This window comes from Natator depressus, chromosome 22 (genome assembly GCF_965152275.1).
Source record: "Natator depressus isolate rNatDep1 chromosome 22, rNatDep2.hap1, whole genome shotgun sequence".
NCBI lineage: Eukaryota > Metazoa > Chordata > Testudines > Cheloniidae > Natator > Natator depressus.
In genome coordinates, this window is record NC_134255.1 from 17,914,861 (window position 1) to 17,938,874 (window position 24,014).

Consider the following 24,014-nt stretch of genomic DNA (forward strand, 5'->3'; position numbering starts at 1 on the left):
AACTGCAAGCAGCCGTGAAAACCATTCAGATGAGCTTCTCTGCCCACTGCCCCGTGACCCATCCTGTGCCAAGCGGTAAGCGCCCAGGACTTGGAGACTGGAGGCCCCCTTGACGAGGAGGTCACCCTTTGTGTGATCATGGGGGAAATCATTCAGTCAGCTTGCGCCTCACCAGGGCCTGATACAGTGGGATCAAAGCAGGGGGCTCCCTGCCCGGCAGAGGGTGCGAGTGGAAGCCAGAGGCAGCACCAGGATTCAAAGCTGTCTGGCAGGTCAGTCGCTCGGCAGTGCCTGTAATAGGGGCTCCCCCTGTCCCTACTTCAGGGACCAGCAGGCACTGGAAATGGACAAGGAAGGCTGCTCCTCTGTGCCCTGCCGCTCCCACCAGGCTCATGAATGGGATGAACTCCCGGGATCAGTGGGCGAGCCAAGGGTTTAAGCGCACATTCGCCCCCTGCTGGAGAGTCTGGGGAGCCGTGGCTAACGCCAGTCATTTCAGTGGGTGCAGATGGAATTTCCCATCATGCATGAAGGCAAAACACAATGAAAGGGGATGGTGGCCGGTGAGCAGGAAAGGAAGGCCAGACTAAAACACATAAGCACATCTGGCCAGTGAGCCCATGGCAAGGGGGCTCCTGGTATGGGAAGGAAAACAAGCCCCGCAACCCTGGGCTGCACCACATTGGCTCAACTTTACTTCTGGGCCTCTCCTTCCCACTAGTAGCAGCACTGGAGAAGGGCCTTGTTTATGCTGACAGAGGCCAGCCAAGTCAGGAGCTGCAACATTACCTAAAATGGTCAAAGGCAACTGAACAGGTCTGGCCGCATCCCAGCCCCCGCCGTGCTGGGCCCTGCCGTAAGAGCTTGCTAATGCCTGTCTGCCTTTCCAAAGACATCAATTTATTAAACTAATCCTACGCAGGGGATAGGGGAGGGGGAGGAAGCAGCTCAACAAACAAAAGCAGCAGCAGTCTCAAAAAGAAAGGAAAGAATCAGGCTTCTTGGGATACTTAACTCTTTCATAGTCAGTCTAAAATTCCTGGGCTTGGGTGAGGCCAATCTGTCCCTCCCATCCCCGGGACAGGCTTCTGCTCTGGCACCATCTCCAGGCTCTCAGCACTGCATCCCTGTCCCTGCATCCCTCCCACAGTGCAGCGCCCAGCAGGGGAGAACTCGGTCTGCTTTGGTTTCAACCCCACAGATGTTGCATGAGCGAACACCCAGCAGGAGATCCTGCCTCCCCCACTTCTCCAGGGTTCCCTGTTTCATCCTGCTCTCGTCTCCAGTTGGATGGGCGAGAAGGAGCCCTACTGCTTATTAGCACCCTTCAGAAACAAACAGCACAGCAGACAACGAGGGGATCCTGGATCCTCAGTGGCATGACACCACCACCAGCAAATCCCAGCACTGGCTGCCTGCACAGAACCACACACTGGGACGGGCAGTCCCTAGATTGGCAGCTGCTGCCTAGGGCAGGGGCAGATCTGGCTGGAGGTCTCCGAGGGCCACGTTCTGACCAGCATGATGCAGGCACATTTACCTTAGCCCTGGCTTCCTTTCTTCTCGGCTCAGCTACCCCTGCTCTGGCAGCATCCCTGCAGAATTCTGCCCATTCTTACCCCGCTGGGACCTGAGATCATGGAAATGGCTGGCTGAAGCCTGGGTTTGTTCCAAGCTCCCCTGACAGCTCACCCTGATCAGTTCTTCCCTGGCCATGCCGGAGCCCTCTAGTGACGCGGGGCACTCTCATCCTGCCAGCAGGTATCGCTCCAGCCCCCGGGCACCCACACAGACCTTGCTCATCACGACGCTACCCCTTAACAGGGCAGCTCCCAACACCTGCTATTTCACTGTGAGAAACACCCTGCCTGTGGGGTGAGAGCCTTACCCCAGAACAGGTTTCCTATCTTCCCCACGGCATCATCTCCAGCTCCTTTCCCAGCACCGCTGAAAACCGATCCCTGCTGCTCCTTCAATCTCCCTGCTATGGGCCTTCGTCCCCGCATGCTCCGATTTCGTCACCGGACGACGTTCTCTCTGCACAGTCACACTGCCTGCTGCCCTCTGTTACACTCTAGGAGCCCTCTGCCCAGGCAGATGCTTTGGGTGGTTTATTAGGTGAATTCAGTGCAGGTGAAAGGCAGAGGACTGACAGTCCAGGAGACACAGCGAGCCCTGCACATACACCCCAGCCCCTGGGCCCCAGCCCCGCCGTACTGTGGTGCACCCCTGCAAGGAGCTGGGTCTCTAGGGCCCGTTCTCAGCTCACACCAGCCAGCAGGCAGCAGGCGAGAGCAACTTTTGGTTGCCATCACCCAGCTGTTGATTTGAGCTGGTGACCTGGAGGTCTACAAGGCCTTGTACTCCTCTGTGTGGACGCAGGTTGCCTGAGAGACAAGGACGGGGCCCCACAGAGGGGGCATGGTGTGCTTACCGTTCCAGGTGACTTCCAATGCCTGAGGGACCTGGGGGACGGTCCTGCCCTCCTTTAGAACAGGGCTGATGTACGACGCTAAGTATGGGACAGATTCCCAGATCTGTAGGAGAGACGGGGGAAGAGTTGGCATCCTGCAGCATCCGAATCCTCCCCAGACCCTTGCTCTCCCTAGCCATTAACACATAAGCCTTTAAGTACGAGTCTCTCCACGGCTGGGCTCGTCAATAATGGATCTATTGCAGGCGTTCATGGACGGGGTGTTAAGTATTTAGAAACAGCTCAGTGAGCCATTGCAGCATGTTGGTGCGGGAACCTAAGTCTGGGGCCTTTCCTGGGGATGCTGGGAGAAGCGGGGGGGTTAGGAAACTGTCGAGGCATGTGAGGTGAGAAAAGGCGGCCGGCTGACTGTACTGAAGAGCAGAAGGAACACAGGTTCATCCGTTAGAGCAGGCGATTGGGAGCTGGGACTCCCGGGTTCCATTTTCAGCCCAGGCCCCAACACGCCGAGTGACCGGGGGCACGTCCCCTGGCTCACGCCTCAGCCAGTGGGGCTGGGAAGAGGGGAACCAGCAGGGGCGGCCCAGAAACATAGGTGCTTTGCCTGTGAGGGTGTTTCCAGGGGAAGTGAAATTTGCTCAGTCACTGAAGCAGCCTGGCCCTTAACTAAGGCAGCCGGGTCCTGGATTCCCAGGGCTCTGCTCGGGCAGCAGAACAAGATTTTTCGCACCTACCCAGGGACACCTGGTGGGTGGGGCTGGCTGAGCGCTCTTGTTTTTGTACATGCTACTGAGCGGGTGACTGACGAGGAAACGGAGGTGAAGGGATTTGCCCAAGGTCTCACAGCAAGTTAGTTCCAGAACAGGGAATAGAACCCAGCCCCTGCTTTAAGCACTCCCCTTCCACTGCCACACACACAAACAATCAAGGACTGCAGCTCTTGGAAACCTGCAGTTGCCTCCAGAGAATGCTGGGTTCCCCTGCCATTTGGCGATGTCCTGCCATGTCACAAAGCTTGGTGCCCAAAGAGAAGGTGCGACAGCCTCATCCCGCTGCGCACTGCCAACAACCCGCCCCCCCAGCGCCGTGAATCATACCCGACGGCTTCCATAAACAAGCCTCTTGCCTGTGGCTATATATAGAGCTCTGAAAGAGGGGCAGGTTTGCACTACTTGCCTAAGGACTCATGACTTCATCCCCAAAGCAGCCGTATAGTGAGGCGGTGCAGCAGGAATCCTTGTAGTTTGACCCCAAAGTCAACGTATCACTTACCCTACAAGGAAGGCCACAGTCTTGTCCTCTTTATGCAACTGATCTTTGGAGTCACTGAGAGAGGCAGACTTGGATAAGGCTCAGCAGAGCAGGCATTTAAAGTGCAGCTCTGCTCTGAACAGCATGTCTGTGTGCGAGGGGGTCTGTGTTTACTGGTCTCTGTGATCCCTACTCAAATTTTTCTGCCAATGTTTCTTTTTCTATTATTTTATTGTCTTAAACTGCCAGTGCTGCTGTCTCCCCCTGGGATCTGAGTGTCAAGCTTGGCACTTTTCTTCTCAAGCATTACAGATGCTGCACTGGAACTGAGTGAATAATTCTGTTGCTGAAACACGAGTCAGACTAGAATCCAACTCCCACTCCCTGGGCTGGGCTAGTTCTGCAGGGCCAATGGGAGCAAAATGCATGGAAACTCATTCTACACATCGAAATCACAGAAATGTAGGACTGGGAGGGACCTCGACAGGTCATCTAGTCCAGCCCTCTGCAATCAGGCAGGACTAAGTATTATTTAGACCATCCCTGACAGGTGTTTTTCTAACCTGTTCCGAAAAACCTCCGATGACAGAGATTCCACAATCTCCCCTGGGAATTTGTTCCAGTGTTTAACTATCCTGACAGTTAGGAAGTTTTTCCTTTGCTGCAATTTAACCCCATTACTACTTCTCCTGACCTCAGTGGATAAGCACAATTTATCACCCTCCTCTTTATAACAACCTTTCACATACCTGAAGACAGTTATTGTGTCCCCCACCTCAGTCATATCTTCTCCAGATTAAACAAACCCCATTTTATTCCATTTATCCCCCATAGCTCATGTTTTCTAGACTGTTAATCATTTTTGCTCTTCTCTGGACTTTCTCCAGTTTGTCCACATCTTTCCTGAAGTGTGGGGCCCAGAATAGGATACAGTCCTTCAGTTGAGGCCTAATCAATGAGTAGACCGGAAGAATTACTCTCATGCCTTGCTTGCAACACTCCTGATAATACATCTGTGACGGGGCCTTGAGTGGCAGGGCAGCCTAGTGCTAGATTGTTAAGGGCTGGAGTGGGAGACCTGCCCTCCTTTCCCTCAGGTCTTGGATCAGAATCCATGGCCACTCACACCCCTAGACAGGGGAGACGGATCTTGCTCCCAGCTGTGGGGGGGGGCCCTCAGGACCTGTTGTCTGAGCTGCTCCCTATGTAAGTTCTTTAGTTTGGGGCATGGCCCTGCTAGTCTCCCCACAGTTGGGGCTTGGCGGTAGACTCCCCTTGGCAAGGGAAATCTTACTTGCTTCCAGTGGATGTGCTGGCAGGCAGGTTGCATCTGTGCCTTCAGGCAGAGACGCAGAGAGCTCCTGCCTCTTCGCCAGTCATCCCCTAACTGAGCCAGGCTCCCTTCTTTTCTCCCCCCTCCAGGCCTGGCATTGGCTTCAGGTATAAGAGGGGGGAGGGTGCAGGGCAGGGCTAGCTGACTCCACAGGTGTTCTTTAACCCCTGCTGTGCCTGGCAGACGCCTCTCTGCTCCTTCACAACATCCCAGAATGATGTTTGCTTTTTTTGCAACAATATTACATTGTTGACTCATATTTCATTTGTGAGCCACTATAAACCCCAGATCCTGTTCTACAGTACTCCTTCCTAGGCAGTCATTTCCCATTTCGTGTTTGTGCAATTGATTGTTCTCTCCTAAGAGTAAAACTTGCATTTCTCCTTACTGAATTTCATCCCATTTATTTCAGACTATTTCTCCAGTTTGCCAAGATCATTTTGAATTCTAATCCCTTCCTACAAGCAGGGCCGGCTCCAGGCACCAGCGAAGGAAGCAGGTGCCAGGGGCGGCCAATAGAAAGGGGTGGCATTCTGTCCGTGACTGGGGCAGCACGTCCGTGTCTTCGGCGGCAATTCAGCGGCAGGCCCTGCTTCTTCTTTTTTCTTTTTTTTTCTTTGCCGCTTGGGGCGGCAAAAAAGCTGGAGCCGGCCCTGCCTACAAGGCACTTGCAACCCCTCCCAGCTTGGTATTGTCCACAAACTTTATAAGTGTGCTCTCTATGCCATTATCCAAATCATTTAGGAAGATATTGAAAAGAAACAGACTGAGGAGATCCCTGCGGGACCCCACTTGATATGCCCTTTCAGCTGTACTGTGAACCACTGATAACAACGCTGGGTAGGGTTTTCCAGCCAGTTGTGCACCCACTGTATAGTAGGTTGTCTAGGCTCTATTTCCCTTGTCTGCGAGACAGTATTAAAGGCCAAACCTGACCATATCAAAATGGCCAGCTCTAACCCAGACTGTGCACAGGGAGCCGACCTGCTGAGGAAGCAGGGACCACTTCTACATAGGTACTTTTCTCCCCATTACTGCAATTTATCAGTAAAAATACATAGCTTTTGTGAAAGTAGAATGAATTATATTGAAATTATAATTCATTAAAGAAATACTGCTTGAAAGATTTGTTGAAATATAGTTGTCAGGAAGAGAAACATTAAGGAGTGTGAGACAATGGGTCCTCAAACTAATTAACTTAGAGCGCCTACTGAGCTAGGAGATTGGTAAACGTTAGTATGCAAATAAGCTATGTATGTATATTTGTCAGTTTCTGCTTCCTTTTGTCTCCTGTGTTGGATTGGCTTTGGCTTGTCTGTATAAATGGGTTGGCTTGAGCTTTTTGCAGAAGGCTCACATATATCTGGGTGCATTGGCAAAGCGCTTTGCTAATAAACAGAGTGGTCTGACAAATTCAGTGAGTCTTGAATCTGACTTTGACACTTTCATATAGGGTTTTCCATCCACAGACGGTACAGAATGGGACAGCGGGAGAAAACTGAGGCACAGAGAGGGCAAGTGACTTGCCCAAGGTCAGTAGCAGAGCCAGAACTAGAACCCAGGTCTCCTGACTGCCAGTCCTGAGCCCTGTTGCACTGGACCATGCCAGAGTGGCTACATGAGTCTCTGTTAGAGAAGTTTCAGAGTAACAGCCGTGTTAGTCTGTATTCGCAAAAAGAAAAGGAGGACTTGTGGCACCTTAGAGACTAACCAATTTATTTGAGCATGAGCTTTCGTGAGCTACAGCCCATCCGATGAAGTGAGCTGTAGCTCACGAAAGCTCATGCTCAAATAAAATGGTTAGTCTCTAAGGTGCCACAAGTACTCCTTTTCTTTTTGTTAGAGAAGCTTTGCCCTGCTGAGGGAAACACTTCATACACACCCTCAGCAAAGGACTTCACAGCTCTCCCCAAAACGACAGGACCTTCCCGTCTCAAGAGAGCCCCGAGGTCGCCCACGCTCGCTCAGAGGGGAAGGCCATGGAGAGTGAGAGGTTTGGGAGGTGGGAGTTGACCTCAGGCTGTCCTGAGGCTGAGGAGCGCTGGCCCAGGCCCATGGCTGTCTATTGTAGCCTCTGCCCTTGTCTCTTGTACACAGGATGGCCTGGCCACAGCGTTGCCAGCTGGGCAGCGCCCACAGTAACGGGCACTATGGAAACACCTAGGCCAGGCCACCAGGAGCCAGAGACGGGGAAGAAGCTGTTGCTAGGCTGGACTTGACACTGGTGCAGGGCATGTCTGGGGGAGCCCACAGGGTTGCCTGTCAGATGGGCCTGACGCCAGCAGCCATGAGTTACCTTGGCAGCGTTGACAAGTCTCCAAGCGCTTAGCAAGCCGAAGCCGTGCTCGTGGCTGTGGCTGAAGCCCGCCAGGTTAGTGTCCCAGTTGGTGCGACGATCTTCGTACTGAAAAGGAACCAGAGGGAGCCACGTTGGCTGGAGCGACTCAGCTGGGGGGGACACACCTGCCTCTTGCAGGGCGAGCTAACGTCCAGCTATGCAATGACAAGGGTCGCAAGGACTGGGGGAACTGGGGAAGCACCCTCCTAGCCTTGCTGCACACATACCTATGGGCCCTACCTTGGAAATGCAGACCTAAGCCACCCTCCGGAACCTGGGGGAACCTGGCTACATCTGCCTAACCAGCAGACTTTGCAGAAGAGACTCAGAAGTGAATGGTAACAGCAACAAAGCCAACTCTGGCTCTGCCATGGGGCCTGATTAGAAAGGACAGCTCGCCCTTTGTTTAAACTGAGTCCCAACCGAGCCAGGATTCCTAGCTCTTCAAAAGAAAAACAAACACCGCAAAGGACAAAAATGCCTCTGCTCTGAAATATCCCAGCCGGTCCCTTCCTCCCTCCCTGCCCAGATTGCAGCCCCTGGAAAGTCTAAAGGCCAGTTTCAAAGGAATAAATACAATCACTTAAATCAGCGCGAGTTGGGGCAGATCAGATCTGGGTCCCATTACTTACCAGGGTTGAGCGCTTTGGCAGCGGTTGTCTCCAATTGTGGAAAAAGTTACCCTGCGCCAAAGCAAGTTTTATCTCACTGTGTCACATAAACTGCAGGACACACACACACCAAGTACAACAGAAACCCTGACTGCTGGCCAACCCCGATGCCTCTTTCAGATTCACTATCTACTCATTGCTTCTGCAGTCAAACTCCCCCTGAAGTCAGCGGGAGCTGTACCTGAATAAGAACCGAGCAAACAGTAACGTTTGCAAAAGGAGCTCTTCCCACTCTTTCTGTCTCCGAGACTCAGAATTCCGTGACTGCATCAGACGAATCAGGCCTTTCTGCTTTCACATTGCGAAGCACTTTAGGGGTCACTGCAAAAACTCCAGCGGGTGTATCATCTCGACCCCGCCACCCCCGCCCTACTCCACCCCGGCTCCTGTACTATCCAAGCGCAGGCTCATCCTGGATACCTCTGAGGATTTGCATCCTGGCAGATTCAGGAATGCATGGAACAAAACTCCATTTATCACGGTGACAGCAGAGAATACCGTCTGCCTCAGGCACATTCCTGGTGAGAACAAGGGGCGAGGGGAAAAGCCATCCATCCACTGGGGTCAAGGAAAAGGAGAGATTGATAGAGGGTGAGCTCACTCTTCAAGCCCATCCAGACCCATCCAGCATACACTGGAGCCTTTGCCAAGAGGGGCCAAGGAGAGAAAGCCGAGGGGCTGGAGGTTCTGCGCAGCTGGAACTAGGGGGGACATCTCGAAGGAGCTCTTTTCTCACCTTGGTGGCTGTGAAGACAATGATGTGCTGGACATCTCGCCAGGTGAGACACGGTCGCACTTGGAGCATCAAGGCAATCATGCCGGCTGCCAGGGGGGCAGCAGCTGAAGTCCCTGTGTGACCCTCGGTGCATCCTGTGCCTTTCTCCATATTCCAGTCTGTAGTCACCTTGAAAGAAAGAGCCAAAGAGACGTCTCCAGTCAGATGCAGCCTTCAGAGTGCTAGAGCTTTTAGGACGCGTGAGCCACTGTGCACACCGGTCTGTGCACGCAGGAATCACTCTCACATCCCTGGCTCGCTCTCCAGTCAGGTTACAGCACCGGCCGATGGAGGCTACACCTTGCTTGTAACACATCCAATAAAAAAAGCCCTGGGTACAGACTGGGCCCAGCGAATGCTCCTGACCATTTGCCCAACACTCAAGCTGAACCTCAGCCAAGCAACGAGGGAAGACAAACCATCACTTGGGGGTTTTTTCAGATGATGTTTCGTCTTAACGCACCCCCTAGTCCCAGCCAGGGAATAGGCCTAACCCTGCGAGAAGCCACATTTCCAGCCCAGGGTTTCAAAGGAGCAGACAGAGGTTTGGGTGCCGACCTGAATGTTTACCCACTGCTCACACAGACAAGGGCTCCCAGGGCACTTCCTGGACAGGCCTGCAGAACTGAGCCCTCCTCTGCTTTCGCCACAGCCAAGATGGCTCCTTGCCTCCCACGGGCAAGATGAGATAAAAGGGACCATGAGGTACAGCTGGAAATGGGGAGGAAGGGCTCAGAGGTTGGGGGAACCAACTTCAAGGCCACAGGGGCCTGGTCTGACAAGAAGCCGCATCACTGAGAAGCAGAAGGGGTGCAGCCATTCCGAGGGCTGTTCTTCCACTGGGTCTGTCTACCCATTTATGGCACTTGTCTGGCTCCCATCACCACAGTGAGCACCTCAGTCTTTAATGTATTTATCCTCTGAGCACCCCTGGGCAGCAGGGCCGGGTGACCATCCCCATGTTACAGCTGGGGCACCGAGAGGCTAAGGGATTTGCCCAAGGTCACACAGGAAGACCATGGCAAAGCAGGGAATGGAACCGGGGGCTCCCAAATCCTAGGTTAGTGCCTGAATCACTGGAACAGGCTTCCTCTCTGTGGTCTATCCCTCCACTACAGTCCCCCAAAATAACCCACCTACCCCCATGGCTGCTTCACAGGCATGGTTGCGGGGGACTGGGTTATCATTTGTTTGTCATAGTGCTCATAGACTGGGATTTTCAAAGGAGCCCAAATCCCACTGATTTTCAATGGGAACAGGACTGCTAACTCCCCAAGGACTCTGAGCAACCCAGCCATGTAGTGCAAGGTGCTGTACACCTAGAAAGCAAGGCCGGTGCTATCATTTAATAGATTCATAGATCCCGAGGCCAGAAGGCACCATTGTGATCACCTTGTCCGACCCTCAGTATCACACAGTCCAGAGACCAGCCTCACAAGTGCCTAGAAATTGAAAAAACCCAATCCTGATTTAAAAACTGCCAGTGATGGAGAATCCATCACAACTTTGTTCCAGTGGTTAATTACTCTGTGTTATCAATTTACGCTTTATTTCCAGGCTGAATTGGTCTAGCTTCAACTTCCAGCCATTGGATCGTGTTCTACTGTTCTCTGCTAGACTGAAGAGCCCATTATTCAGTATCTGTTCCCCACGTAGTTACTTATAGACCGAGATCATGTCGCCCATTAACTTCCTCCGGTTTGCACACTAAGAACTGCAAACTCCCATCCACCCTACAAGTCCTTCGACTGGGGTGAGACGTCTGCCCTAAAAAGGAAGGGATGGGCTAATTGCTACAGCAATTACCAAGCATATTTTGCGCTGCCCGTAGCTAGCATATTACCCCCTGCCCTTTCAGATAACCAGCCTAGCCATGCATTCCAGCCTAAACGCTCAGTCCTCCACTGCCCCGCCCAGGGTGATCAGAAGCGTGAAACTGACTGGAAAGCATGTGAGTGGGGAGAAGTGGGGAGCGGTTGTACAAAGGAACGTCAGAGTGGGAATCAGAGCATGAAAGCCCGGCCAGAATGTAACGTTGGCACATGTGCCACTAACCCAACCAGCTGGGCATCTCCTCACAGGAGCTTCGCACAGTATCTGAACAATGCAGCGGCCCTCCTGCAGGAAGGGCGCTATTTAAAGGGGGACGGACACGGATACACACACACAGACGAGGGCTTCAGATAGTTTTGTTTGGAGTCACTTCCCATTTCACACACACCTTATGGCTTTTGGCACTAGAATAAATCATGATGCTTTGCACTTGTACAGCGGCTGCTTGAGAATCTCCAAGCACTTCACCAAGACGGGTATATACAGTCCTCATTTTAAGCTTGTGGAAACAGGTACGGGGAGGTGACGGGACTTAGCTATGCTGTTTCAGCTCCAGAGCTCAGATTAGAAGCCAGGAGCCCTGACTCCTGCCCCCATGCAAACACTGGTAGTGACAAGAGTGTAAAAAAATGGCGAAAGGGCTCCCTGCCCCTAACACTCCCCTCACTGCAGATTGTGTCTCCCTCCCCAGTGCACTTGGGCCAGAATTCTCAAGTGTGTCCAGTGACTGGGTGCCCCACCTGGGACAACTGGGTGCCCAACTGAGACGCTCAATGACTCAGACCTTCCAGTGTCTGGCCTCCAATTTCTCAGCTCGGGCACCCAAAAGAAGTGGCTACTTTTGCAAATGCAGTCCCCAGGGCTGTTTGGCTCACTATTAACTCCAGGCAGGCTGGGGTGTGATCCGTTCACCACCCTACCGTCTCCCCTGGAACAGCCACAGGAAGGCACCAGCGACCTCCTCTCCGGACGTCTGTGGAATTCGCAGCACACAGGGACTTTTTTGTTCTTTGTGGTTGCTGAGCCCACGCCAAGCTGCAGCCAGGCAGGCCAAGCTGCCAGAAGGTTTGTCATTCTCACTCGCAGCCAGAAATGGAACAACAACAAAGGGGCAGGATTTAGTAACGGGAAAGTCTGGAAACATTTCCCTGGGAGTTCACAGTCAAACCACTGGATTAAGCAGAAGAGCAGCCCCGGGCGGTCTGGGCACGGCCACACTGGGTTGTTGTGCTGCACACAATGGCTGTGGTGGTAGGGAGACGGAAGGGGCGACGGGCTCAGGAAAGGACTGACCAGGACAAAGAGTATGGCCGCTGTAGGGATTAACCTTCAGGAGGTTAGACAAGCAAACTTTGACTAGTGGGACATTGCACCTCCCCACCATCTTCTGTCTCAGGGAGCCCTTTACAAAGGTCACTGACTTAACTCAGCCCTTGAGAGGAGAGTGAATGGCCCAAAATGTCACAGAGGGAGTGAGCAGCAGAGCTGGGAGTGGGACCCTGACATCCTGGCTCAGTTCCAGGCCCTCTTTGCTTCGTTTCCCATGGGGGTAGGAGTCAGCACTCCCGGGGGGAAGGACTCTTGCGGTCTGAGGTAGAGCATTTAGAGGGTTCAGATTAGCGAGCTTAGTGGAGGTTTCTGGCTGGCTGCCACTGGGCCTTACCAATGTGCAGAGTGTCACACCCATACCCGGATCTGCAGTGCCCGGCAGCTGCCATGTAGGGGCTCAAGAGCTTCTGTATTTGTGATGAATAAATTCCAAGAAGGCAAGACTCCAAACTAGTATATTCTCGGGAGACCACAGCACTGGGCTGGCACTTACCATAGCCAAGCTTCAGCCTTGTAATTCCACGCATAGCCTGGTGCGCATGCTCCTAAACACAGGCTCTTGTGTTTATTCATGGGATTGCTTTCCACCCCATGCTGAGCTCCCTGGGCTCTCCAGCCAGGGGAAGGCAGCTTTCACTTCTCTCTAAGTGGCCAGGGCAGGTGCTGAGCCGTAGTGACAGAGTCCTGGAGCAGATGGCTGCTGGCGCCTGCCCGTGAAGGTACGTACAGCGTAGTACAGGACAGACGCAGGAGGACACCGTGCTCCTGCAATGACACCACAGGCAGCTTTGCCGTGGGCACCCGAAGCACCGTTGTTTCTGCAGCCCTAAACTGAGGGCTGGGGCGTGAGGATTGCAGGGGACGTCTGCCCAGCACTTTGACCAAGCGAAGAGCTCCCCCCGTGCTACGTATGAACAGGAGAGTGCAGCATTTCAGCTGCTGGCCCACAAAGGGCTTGCCTGGCTTATGGCAGGGATGGATTCACACGGGTCACACAACAAGATGAAGTGAGCTGTAGCTCATGAACGCTTATGCTCAAATAAATGTGTTAGTCTCTAAGGTGCCACAAGTACTCCTGTTCTTTTTGCAGATACAGACTAATACGGCTGCTACTGTGAAAAAAGTTCTGCTCTGGTTTTTTAGCTGCCCAGGACCAGATCACTCCATTTCTCCAAGCCACCTTCCAGCTCTCAACCCTACAAGCTCTGCCCAAAATAACCCACCTACCCCCATGGCAGCTTCACAGGCGTGCTCGCCTCTCAACCCTCCTGCTCTGCCCTGCCCTGCCCTGCTCCCGCAGCTCCTTTTCCTGATGGGGACCATGCTGAACACCCCTCACTCCCCCTGTCAAGAGCTGCTAATGGTTTTTGACTCAGCAGTTCAGTTCTCCAAACCCAGAAAGCTGAGTCTCCCCCAAGGTGCAGCGGGACGGCTATTTCCCCCCGGCTGCCAGGCGGGATTCCCCACGGCTCCGTTGCCCAGGTTAAGGGGGACTGGCCTTTCATAGACTTCCCAGCAGCTTACGCCGGAAGTACCAAACCCTGGTAAGCCCCCATTTGCCGCCCTTCCGCTTCCTGTGAACTCAGCAAAGGCCTCGGCTGAGGCTCAGCAGCACTCATGTCATTACCATGTGGTCACCACCCAGCCAACCTGGCGCCCTCCTGCATCGAGTCTTCACGCGGGACACAGGGAGCTTCTCCCCCATCCAGCTCACCCTATTCTTCCCGGGAAGCGCTTAGTGGCCAGTTTGGCTCAGCTTTTCGGCCACCATATCCTGCAGCCACAGAACTTAAAACTTGCAGGAGTTACCTTTGCCACGGAGCCTCCCTCTCCTGGAGGCTGAGCACAGACACCAGCCATCTCCTGCCCTACCCATGCCCGTCTCTTTGTAAGACTATCAGCCATGGATTCCTGCCAGCTGAAGCAAGGGGGCTGGTCTAGCACTGCTCCAAGGAGGGTGCTGGGGGCAATTAAGACCTGCACAGAAGCTTGGATAGAGTTAATGCTTCCCCTGCTAAAATTAAACTGATGCTATTTCTTTTTGAAACACAAAGTAAGAGACAGGCCCAGCTGCAGAGACTGGCGCACTGAGGGCCGTTATTCCATCTGGAAGTGAATTAAGATAAACAGAATTAAGGCCACTTTAATTCTGAATAAGAATTAATCCACACAGGGGTTCAATGCAGTTTAACTAATCTACTTTAAATTCACACCTTTAGTTAATTTGGATTAACTTTCCTGAGTGTCCAGTGTGGACAAAACCCTAGTTACCTAAATGCAGCTATCTGTCAGGAGAGAGGTAAAAGCAGTCATAGCTTGGTAGAAAATAAAACTACCAGGCCAAGTTCTGCTTTTTTGGATACAGCAGTGTAATTCCAGATTAGCTCCACTAAAGGTGACAGATTTATTCTGGCTTTACACTGGTGTGTAACCAAGCAAAATTTGGCCTTTTTAAGAGGTATCTTAGATAAGATGCAAGTAAACAAGGGAGCCTTAGAAAATTCACTTGAGAAGGCTCCAAATGGTGCATCATTCTGTCCTCCATCATGCCATAAAATCAGCTAATTAAAGCTTGGTTATGGTCAAAGCACAGGGCAAGCTGGCATAAACATTTGTCCCTCTCCGCTCACAGTGAGATATAACTGCATCCTCCATTGCCAAGAACTGTACTTTCTTTGTTGACTTTTATGTTCCACTCCAAAGCATTTTGTCTGCTGCTAACAGCTGCAATTTGCACTGAGATACTGTATGTTCTACAGAAAAATTTATAAAAAAAATACAGCAAGCACCACAAAGGTCAGTCAGAGATGCAGTTCATGCCAGAGACCATATTAAATTCTTCCCATTAACGGAAATGGCAGAACATTTATAGTCTGAAAAATAGATGGCTGTCAAAAACATTAACTCCAATACTATTAAAGGACAATTAAAAGGCACAAAGAGGAGAGAATATTCTCTGTAGACCGGGGTATATTTAATATGCCCCTATGTAACAGAGACACAGGTTTATTGGAGTAGTGGTCATGTTACTGTAAAAAGAGAGGACAGATCTACATCATGTGTAATTCCTCGGCTGTGAAAGGCATCCAATTCAGACTCTTTGATGGAAGAGTAGTGCCTGTTTTATCATCATATGAGGCCATCCTTTAAGGAGAAAGGGCATGTCAGACTTTTTAAAATTAGCTCACAGACCTCAGGTTTGGAGGAAGCTGGACATAAAAATGAAAACTACAACACACTCCAAGATGAAAAGTATAGCAGAGTCCCTAATTGACGAGCGTTTCTTTTTCTCTAGCACCAGTGGTTTTCAAGCCAGCGTGAATTAATTCAAGTTATTTTTTAAAGGAAAACTTAAGCTCCATTATAGATTTTATTTCTTTTGTAGCACCCTGAGTCTAACCATTTTCTTAGATGGGGATGTGGCCTTTTCTAGTTCGGAAACACTGATTCTTTGCACTAGCCCCTGGGGTTTTCAGAGATGAAATGAACCAAGCTTTCTCGGGCTCATTTATTTTTCAGCATACAAACTGAGTGGCTAGTTAACTTGTACTCTCATCACAGTCTCTTTCATTGTTACATTTTCCTGGGCCCCCCCCCAAGTTCCCCATTTCCATTTGGAGACCCTGTCATTCCCCCTAATTGCTCCAATTAGTTATCAAAGTCTGGTTTACAAAGCAGAGATCCGGTAACAGATCCAGAGCTACAGATCTGGCTCTTTTGGAGAGTTCTCGTTTGTAGAACTACTGCCAAACATGAGCAATGGGAAATTGCCAGATGTATTTAGAACTTGGTCGTTTCTTCGAAGGAGCCAGGAACAGCACATACGCATCATGAACAGAAGAGAACTAGAGCTATGGGGGAGAGAGAAAGGGCAACTGACATGCCCCTCTTCCATGTATGCTAGTGGAAACACTCTGAGATTTCCCAAGGCTGGTCTCCAGGGTAATCTCTCCCCTCCCACTTTCTTGTATTTAAAAAGAGTGGCAGCCCATAAAAACAAACTACCGTGGCTGCTGAATGTTAGTTGTTTGGAAATAACACAGCCAAGCAGGCCTAAAGGAAGTGCCAGTAGCATTGGGAGAAGCCTGTTCCCACTGGAAGCCAAGCAAACTGTCAGCCTCCTGCCTCCATAGCAGGGTCTATGAACTCCATCTATTTGATTCTGTTCTATAGAAAAGCTATTGCAATCCCTAGCATCGTCAAAGACGTACCCAGCAGTGTGTGTTCCCACTAGACAAATCGCTGTTTGGTTCTCTTACTCCCTGCTGTGGGAAGGTGGCTCAGGGATAGCCCATGAAGGACAGAAGACCAGCAGCTGTTAGGTTTGCACTGCCTGGTTTTTCCACACGAACAGAGAATGGGGATTTTGTTTTACTCTCCAGCATACAGAGCTGAGCCAAAGCTCACAACAGCATCAGGAATGCTCGGAGCGTTGTTTAGATAAGCTAGCACTGTCTAGAGGTTTAATCTTTGGCTCTATTGAAAAGCTTGGGAGGGAGTGTGGAGGACAAGCTTGGGGTGAGGGACTGCCTGTGATACCCAGGCACACGGCTAGAATCTGCCACTTACACAGAAGTGCATGAGGAAGAGCCGTTATCTGCATTGCTTGATTTAAAGGTGGCATCATGTCTCACCAGACTCAGCACTGCCACCGGAAACGTACTGAGCTGCCCTGCCCTTTCTTTCCAATAAGATGCCCTGCTGGTGCCTGGGAAGCTGTACTTCCGACAGCTCACATGGCACAAAACACAGAGGGTGCGGTTTCCACGGCCCCGACGTAGCTCTGCTGGGAGAGACGAGGTCGTGGGCAATGCATGGGTGCACTTTGGGATGTGGCTGCTAAGACAAAATTGTTGGAGGTACAAAACGTTCTCCATGTGCCACATTACAAGACCCCACGGCCAACCGCTAGGCCCGGGAATCAATCACACTCATCATGTCTATGCTGGTAGCTCCTGCTATGTGCTGGGCACTGGGCACCGTCTGAAAAGATAAGCATCAGAAGGGGTCAGAAGGGGACATGTTCCTGTTGCAAATTTCAGCTGAGTCTTTCCCCAGTAATATGGCTCAGGCAGAAGTTCCCCTGAGCTATGGCCCTCGACAGACGACTGAGAGGAAGCACAAGGCACATTCGAACGGGGCCCAGAAATACTCAGAGAGGAAGGAAATCTGCTTCCCAGCTGTCATGGAGCAGGCACAGCTAGAGCTGGTTAAAGAAGAGGGCCCCTCTCGCTGCCAAGATTTCCCACTCTCGGCCTCCTGGGACGAGAAGCAAGCACCGACCCAAGTGCCGTTTGACTACTGAGCACTGACACAAATTAAACAACTACCTGCAAACAGTAAAATGCTGCAAGAGCTCTAGCTGTCGCCTAGCTGAATGGGAGAGAGAACGTAGTACTCCTGCCAGTGTGGTCAAAAGCCAGGCTTCCCCAGCTCAGAACACCAGTGACTGCCCGGATCCGTAGGCCTGGAGGCAGATGCTTGCCTTCCTTGGTGATGCATGCAGAGGACGTGCACCTGTTGCTTGGAGCTGGTTAACTTTGCAGACCTCTTTCCACCCTGAGCCGGTAAGGGCAACAGTCTGAGACTGCACCAGGCTGGCAAGACTCCAGGATGCTCTGGTCCCAAACTGGAAACATACTGGGCCAGATCCTGAGCTGGTGGAAATTGGCACAAATTCACTGGCACTATGCTGGGGATCTGGTGCCCCGGCTTTCGCACTGCACCAAAAGCCGGGACACATGTTTGGCCCAGGGAAGCAGGATAGTGCGGTGACAAGTCATTTCTGACAAAAAAGGAAAAGTCGACAAAATATTCCCCAAACAGCTGGGGGTTAAGCATGCCCAACCTGGGAAGGAGAGGCAGCCAAACAGCTTAACGACCCAACCCGAGTAACAGCTACCAAATGTTCCTTCAGCCCTGGTCTACACTAGGACTTTAGGTCGAATTTAGCAGCGTTAAATCGATGTAAACCTGCACCCGTCCACACGATGAAGTCCTTTATTTCGACTTAAAGGGCTCTTAAAATCGATTTCCTTACTCCACCCCTGACAAGTGGATTAGCGCTTAAATCAGCCTTGCCGGGTTGAATTTGGGGTACCGTGGACACAATTCAATGGTATTGGCCTCCGGGAGCTATCCCAGAGTGCTCTGGACAGCACTCTCAACTCAGATGCACGATTGTTTGCCGTTGCTCTGACGCAGGGAGGGGCGACTGACGACACGGCTTACAGGGTTGGCTTACAGGGAGTTAAAATCAACAAAGGGGGTGGCTTTACGTCAAGGAGTATTTCAGGCAGGACTTCACGGAGGGTTCCAATAAGAAATGGTGCACCTAAGTTATTGTTCTCATTGGAACAAGGAGGTTAGTCTGGCCTCTGATTGATACATGGCTAGATCTACCTCGCTGCACCTTCTCTGTGAGTGACTGCAGTGTGACCTAGAGGAATGAGTCCCCTAGACGGGGGGCGGGGGGGTTTGCAAATGAGTACAAAACAAATCTGGTCTATTTCTTGTTTTGATACACTCCATCCATCTTTTACATCTTTGGCTGGCAGCAGACGGTGCAGAAGGACTGCATGCCACCCACATCTCATGGCTGCTCGGCAGAAGATGGTACAATAGGACTGCTAGCCATCCTCATCTCTTGCCTGCCCGGCAGAAGATGATGCAATAGGACTGCTAGCAATCCGTATCACCTGCCTGCTCACCATAAGATGGTTCAATAGGACTGACTGCAGGACTAAAGAAAATGACCTGATCAAGTCACTCCAGATTTAGTCCCTGCGCCCATGTCTGCCCAGGCGCTCCTGATCGACCTCACAGAGGCGACCAGGAGCACCTCGGACATGACGATGACGGCTACCAGTCCTATTGCACCGTCTGCTGCCACAAGGCAATGGGTTGCTGCTGCTGTGTAGCAATGCAGTACCACGTCTGCCAGCACCCAGGAGACATACGGTGACAGTGAGCTGAGTGGGCTCCATGCTTGCCATGGTATGGAGTCTGCACAGGTAACTCAGGAAAAAAGGCGCAAAACGATTGTCTGCCCTTGCTTTCATGGAGGGAGGGAGGGAAGGGGGGCCTGACGATATGTACCCAGAACCACCCGCGACAATGTTTTAGCCCCATCAGGCATTGGGATCTCAACCCAGAAATCCAATGGGCAGCGGAGACTGCGGGAACTGTGGGATAGCTACCCACAGTGCAACGATCTGGAAATCGACTCTCGCCTCGGTACTGTGGAAGCACTCCGCCGAGTTAATGCACTTAATGCACTTAGAGCATTTTTTGTGGGGACACACACACTCGAATATATAAAACCGATTTCTAAAAAACCGACTTCTATAAATTCGACCTAATTTCGTAGTGTAGACATACCCTCAGTGATTGGTGCAGCACAGCCACGGGGACCAGGCAGCCTGCGCACAGCCGAGATCCACCTGTGACGGGACAGTCTCTTGCCGTGTGTTCCCCTTTGGAAAGCAAAGTGAGAACACAGTTTTCTAACATAGGGTCATAGCCAATGTTCCCTCTAATTTTTGACAGGCCGTATGCGCAAAATATTTCTTCTGTGCAAATTTTTGACAGGCGTTGTGTGCAAAAAATTTCTTCTGTGCAAATTTTTGTGCACACAGTGTTTTGCCATGTATGCGGAGTTTAGGATCTGTGTGCACGCGCACAGCTGAGAGGGAACAGTAGTCACAGCCCATTAATGATGGTGAAGGAAGCGGGGGAGGAGGGAGCATGAAGAAGCTGCTTTGGAGTGTAGCCAGAGTCCCGTTAAAGCCAACACCCTCTTGATGCTTTAGGACAAAAATGTGTGTTTAGGTTTCCCACTAAGAATCTGTTGAGATACAAAATTTGACATGGGCAAGCATGTGGAGGGGCAGTACTCTCCGGACGCAATGATCCACACGTGCTGGTGAGAGAGGGCTGCCTGACAGGAAATAAACAGATCACCCACTGGGCAATATTTCTGTAGGAGCTAGACCGAAACAAGTGCCCCCTCCCCAGTGCTTCTCCTAATTGCTTTCCTAATTGTGGCACCAGCAGTCCCAATGCCTGCTGAGATGACCCCGTGGGTGAGTGGGCTCAGGCAGGGCGACTAGACAGGTTAGTGATGGTGAACCGTATTTCCTCCAGCTCTGGAGCTCTCAGTTAGTTAAGTTGTGCTGCAAGGCAGGCGGAGGAACTGGGTCCAAAGCCCCTACATCTAGACTGGCTGCCCATGACAGGTGAGCAGGACTCACCCATTTATCTCTAGTGACGGCAGCCACCCCCAAGGACAACAGCCTCCTGCCCCGCTGCTGCAAGGGGAACCTGGGCTCCAGCACGCCATGGTCCTGAGCGCACCGGTACCTCGCAGGCTGGTGCACATAGTGAGCCAGCCACACTCCAGCGGAAGCAAATAAAGAACAAACCCCAGACAGACACGTGTTGTCATGTGACGCTCCCTGCTCCAGGATCCTGGAGCCAACAGCTGAGTGGGTTAAACGCGGGCTCGCGCCCACCTCTGAGGCAGAACAGCATGTCGCAGCGATGCTAGCGCTCGCTAGCTGGAAAATTAGAAGGGCTTTCATTCCTCATGCTTGACTCGCAGCTGGCGAAGGGCCCCCCCACAACGGTCTGGCATTGGGATTTTATGCCTCTCTCTGATGTATCCAGCAATGGCCACTCTCTGAGACGGCACACCAAACGACGGGGACCATTGGTTTGTCCTGGGATGGGAATGGTTAATTCCCGCTCTGGGCTAGAGCCACACGTCTGCTGAGCTGGCTTCAGCCCCGTACCCTGGAGGAGTCGGGGGCAGGAGAAAGATGGCAAAAGGTGGCTGTACCCCTTTACACTCCCCTGATCCCTGTGGTCTCTAGTTCAGAGGTGGGCAAACTTTTTGGCCTGAGGGCCACATCGGGGTTGCAAAATGGTATGGAGGGCCGGGTAGGGAAGGCTGTGCCTCCCCAAACAGCCTGGCCCCTGCCCCCTATCTGCCCCCTCCCACTCCCACCCCCCTCAGAACCCCCAACCCATCCAACCCCCCCTGCTCCTTGTCCCCTGACCGCCCCCTCCCGGGACCCCTGCCCCTAACTGCCTCCCTGGGACTCCACTCCCATCCAACCCCCCCTTGCTCCCTGTCCCCTGACTGCCCTGCCCCCATCCACACCCCCGCCCCCTGACAGGCCCCCCAGGACTCCCACGCCTATCCAACCCCCCCCTGCTCCCTGACTGCCTCCCTGGGACTCCACTCCCATCCTACCCTCCCCGCTCCCTGTCCCCTGACTTCCCCGACCCCTATCCACACCCCTATCCCCTGACAGGCCCCCCAGGACTCCCACGCCTATCCAACCCCCCTGCTCCCTGTCCCCTGACTGACCCCCGGGACCCCACCCCTATCCAACTCCCCCTGCTCCCTGTCCCTCCCCGGGACCTCCCCTACCCAACCCTTCCCCTCCCATTCCCTGTCTCTCCCCCCCCCCCCCGCCCCGAACCTCAGCCCCATCCAACTGCCCCCTGTCCCCTGACTGCCCTCCAGGGCCTCCTGCCCCTTATCCAACCTCCCCCTTCCCATGCCGCTCAGAGGGGCAGGACAGGCTTATTTGAAAGCCTGGGAGGTGGGCAGGCGCAAGGCGGTGTTACTGCAGGGGAGGGGCCAGGGGTGAGCCTCCCCGGCCGGGAGCTCCGGGGCCTGGCAGGACGGTCCCGCGGGCCGTAGTTTGCCCACCCCCGCTCTAGTTGGTGTTGTGCTCCCATGTGCCGGCTCTAACAGCATACAGCTGGGCTGTGATACCCGTCAGGGACAAGCGCAGCAGCCCTGGTGACACCCCCAACACCACGGCCAGGGCTTGGGATGGCCTGTTACTCCGGCTTTATGCCATCTGGGGATCCTGCCAGCTGGAGGAATCCCAACAGCTAGAGCAACTTCACAGGCATGGCTGCAGCGGCACAGAGGGACGGTAGCAGGGGCCAGAATCTGGTCTATTTATTCTGGGTGCTCACCTTGGCAGGGAACAACCAGATGGGAGACGTGCTCGTGCTCTTGCCCACCCAGCTCCTCCAGGCTCAGCTCATTACTGCTGAGAGCAGACCGTGGGGCCAGACCGCTCGGCAGCCGCTCAAAGCTGGCTAAGAGGGTAGGAGGGAAGAAGCTGCCTTATGCATTACTCACAATGCTCCTCCTCAACTTATCCCCGCCGCTGAAGGTCACTGCCAGCATGGAAGCACACTCCTCAGCGTAGAACGGCCTGTTCCCCTCGTCATCCACCGCACCTGGGGAAAAGCGAAGGAGAACACGTCAAGCTCCAGGGGCTCCTGCCTCTCTCACTACACGTCCCAGCTGCTCAGTTCCTAGGCAACTTCTCAGCCTTCCCCCTTGAGACGGTGGCTGGATTTTTCACTCCAAAAAAGTGACAGACTCTAGAACTCCGCACTTCCAGGAGAAACCGAGTCACATATCGAACCGCTGACGCTCCTTGCGTTTCAACGCACGCCGGCCTGTGCGGGAAAGTTTCACAGGTGAGCAGAAGGCCTGCTACAAAATGGCCCAGAATTAACTTCCACATAGGTGTTATGCCCAAACAAATTTTATCCTCTTTGTGACCCTGCCAAGGAAATTGAGACAAGCTTGGTCATTCCGCCCTTCGGCCGAGTCCTGATCAGTGGGGAAGTCTTACTCTGTGTAACGCTCCCTCTAGGGAGGCGGCTATCGAGAGTCCAAACAGCTCTCGGGCACCCACTGTTCAGGCCAGTTACCCCATGGCCACGTCACCCCTCCGGTTGCTCCCTTCCCTCCAGGGCAGGTTGGGGACCAGGAGGATATTGGGAGTTTGCAGATGAGCAGCTGAGCTCAATGGTTAGTAGTACGCTGGCTCTCACAGTGCCTGGACCATGGATCGCCAGCAATCCCCAGAAGGAAACCTGCTGGAAGCCAAGCGGGGGAGTAGGACGTTGGGAAGGAGATGGGGCCAGGAGGGGATCCCTTATGATGCAGTTTGTAAGATGGAAAATCCAGAGGACTTTTGAATTTGAGCAGTGCTCAGCAGTCTGAAGACGGGCTTATCCAAAGCAAGCCTCCAACCCTTCTGGGTTTCACCAGTCACTATCTGGCATGCACCTACACACACGACAGTCTAGTCTGAACAACTGGCAAATTCCTTCTCAGAAAGCACATAGAAAATGTCAATTAAAGCAATTTGCTTACAAAACCAGAACTATCCCAAGATGGTCTTCGCTCAACACCTCAGTCTCTATGAAAGACAGCGTTACTACGGGATCTACTGAGGGGCAGCCTGGGTTCGCGGTGACTTCACAGAACCAGCACCCGGAGAACAGGATTCTAATCCCAGTTCTGCAAGGGACTTCCTGGGATTTTAGACAAGTTACTTCCCCTCTCTGCGCCCTAGTTTATCCAGCTGTATAATGGGGAGAATAATACCCACAGCAAATTACCGTTCGTCAGGAGCTAAGTACCGGCATGGTAGACTACCACACAGCTATCTCCTGTGCACGCTGCCCGTCGTGCCTGGGTCTGGAACACAGGCCCTGGTGCATTCTGGAACCGGGAGATGGTGCTGCTGCACGGACACATACCTACAGCCGGCGGCCTACGGGGCTGGGGCTGCTGTCTGTACCCTCCCACTAAGCCACCCTGTTCCAGTGTCCGAACAGGGGCCCTACAGCAAACACATACCCTGCTTGGCCTCCAGGAAGAAGTTCCAAGAAACATTTACCATATTAAGCCTCATTTTATTCAGTGAAATACCAGCAGATGACGAGAAGCAGAGCTCTCAGCCTGCAATGTTGCTCAGCAAGTTTTCTATCCATAGCTACACTGGTCGAGTCTCATGAAGAAGCTTCTCCTGCCCCCCCACCCTTAACACACCCGTTCCCTCCCCAGGATACAGAAATATCTTGGATATTAAACTGAATGGAAAAACCCCTCTCATACATTGGGAGCAAGGGAGGGGAGGACTTGTTGCATTTCTCTGTATTATCATCATCAACACAGGCAGCTACTTGGATGTCTTACTAATTAGCCCTTCACAACCATTAAT

At 52.6% G+C, this 24,014-nt stretch overlaps 1 protein-coding gene across 1 annotated transcript in view; it reads right to left on the reverse strand.

The window, feature by feature from the left end:
- PCSK7 (proprotein convertase subtilisin/kexin type 7) overlaps positions 1-24,014 on the reverse strand; it is a 55,671-nt gene that overhangs the window by 13,488 nt on the left and 18,169 nt on the right. The window contains exons 8-11 of the mRNA XM_074936860.1: positions 22,130-22,230; positions 8,764-8,931; positions 7,315-7,422; positions 2,435-2,537 (exon numbers count right to left, since the gene is read on the reverse strand). Coding sequence (XP_074792961.1) covers positions 2,435-2,537; positions 7,315-7,422; positions 8,764-8,931; positions 22,130-22,230 — 480 coding nt within the window. The remainder of the gene's footprint in view (positions 1-2,434; positions 2,538-7,314; positions 7,423-8,763; positions 8,932-22,129; positions 22,231-24,014) is intronic.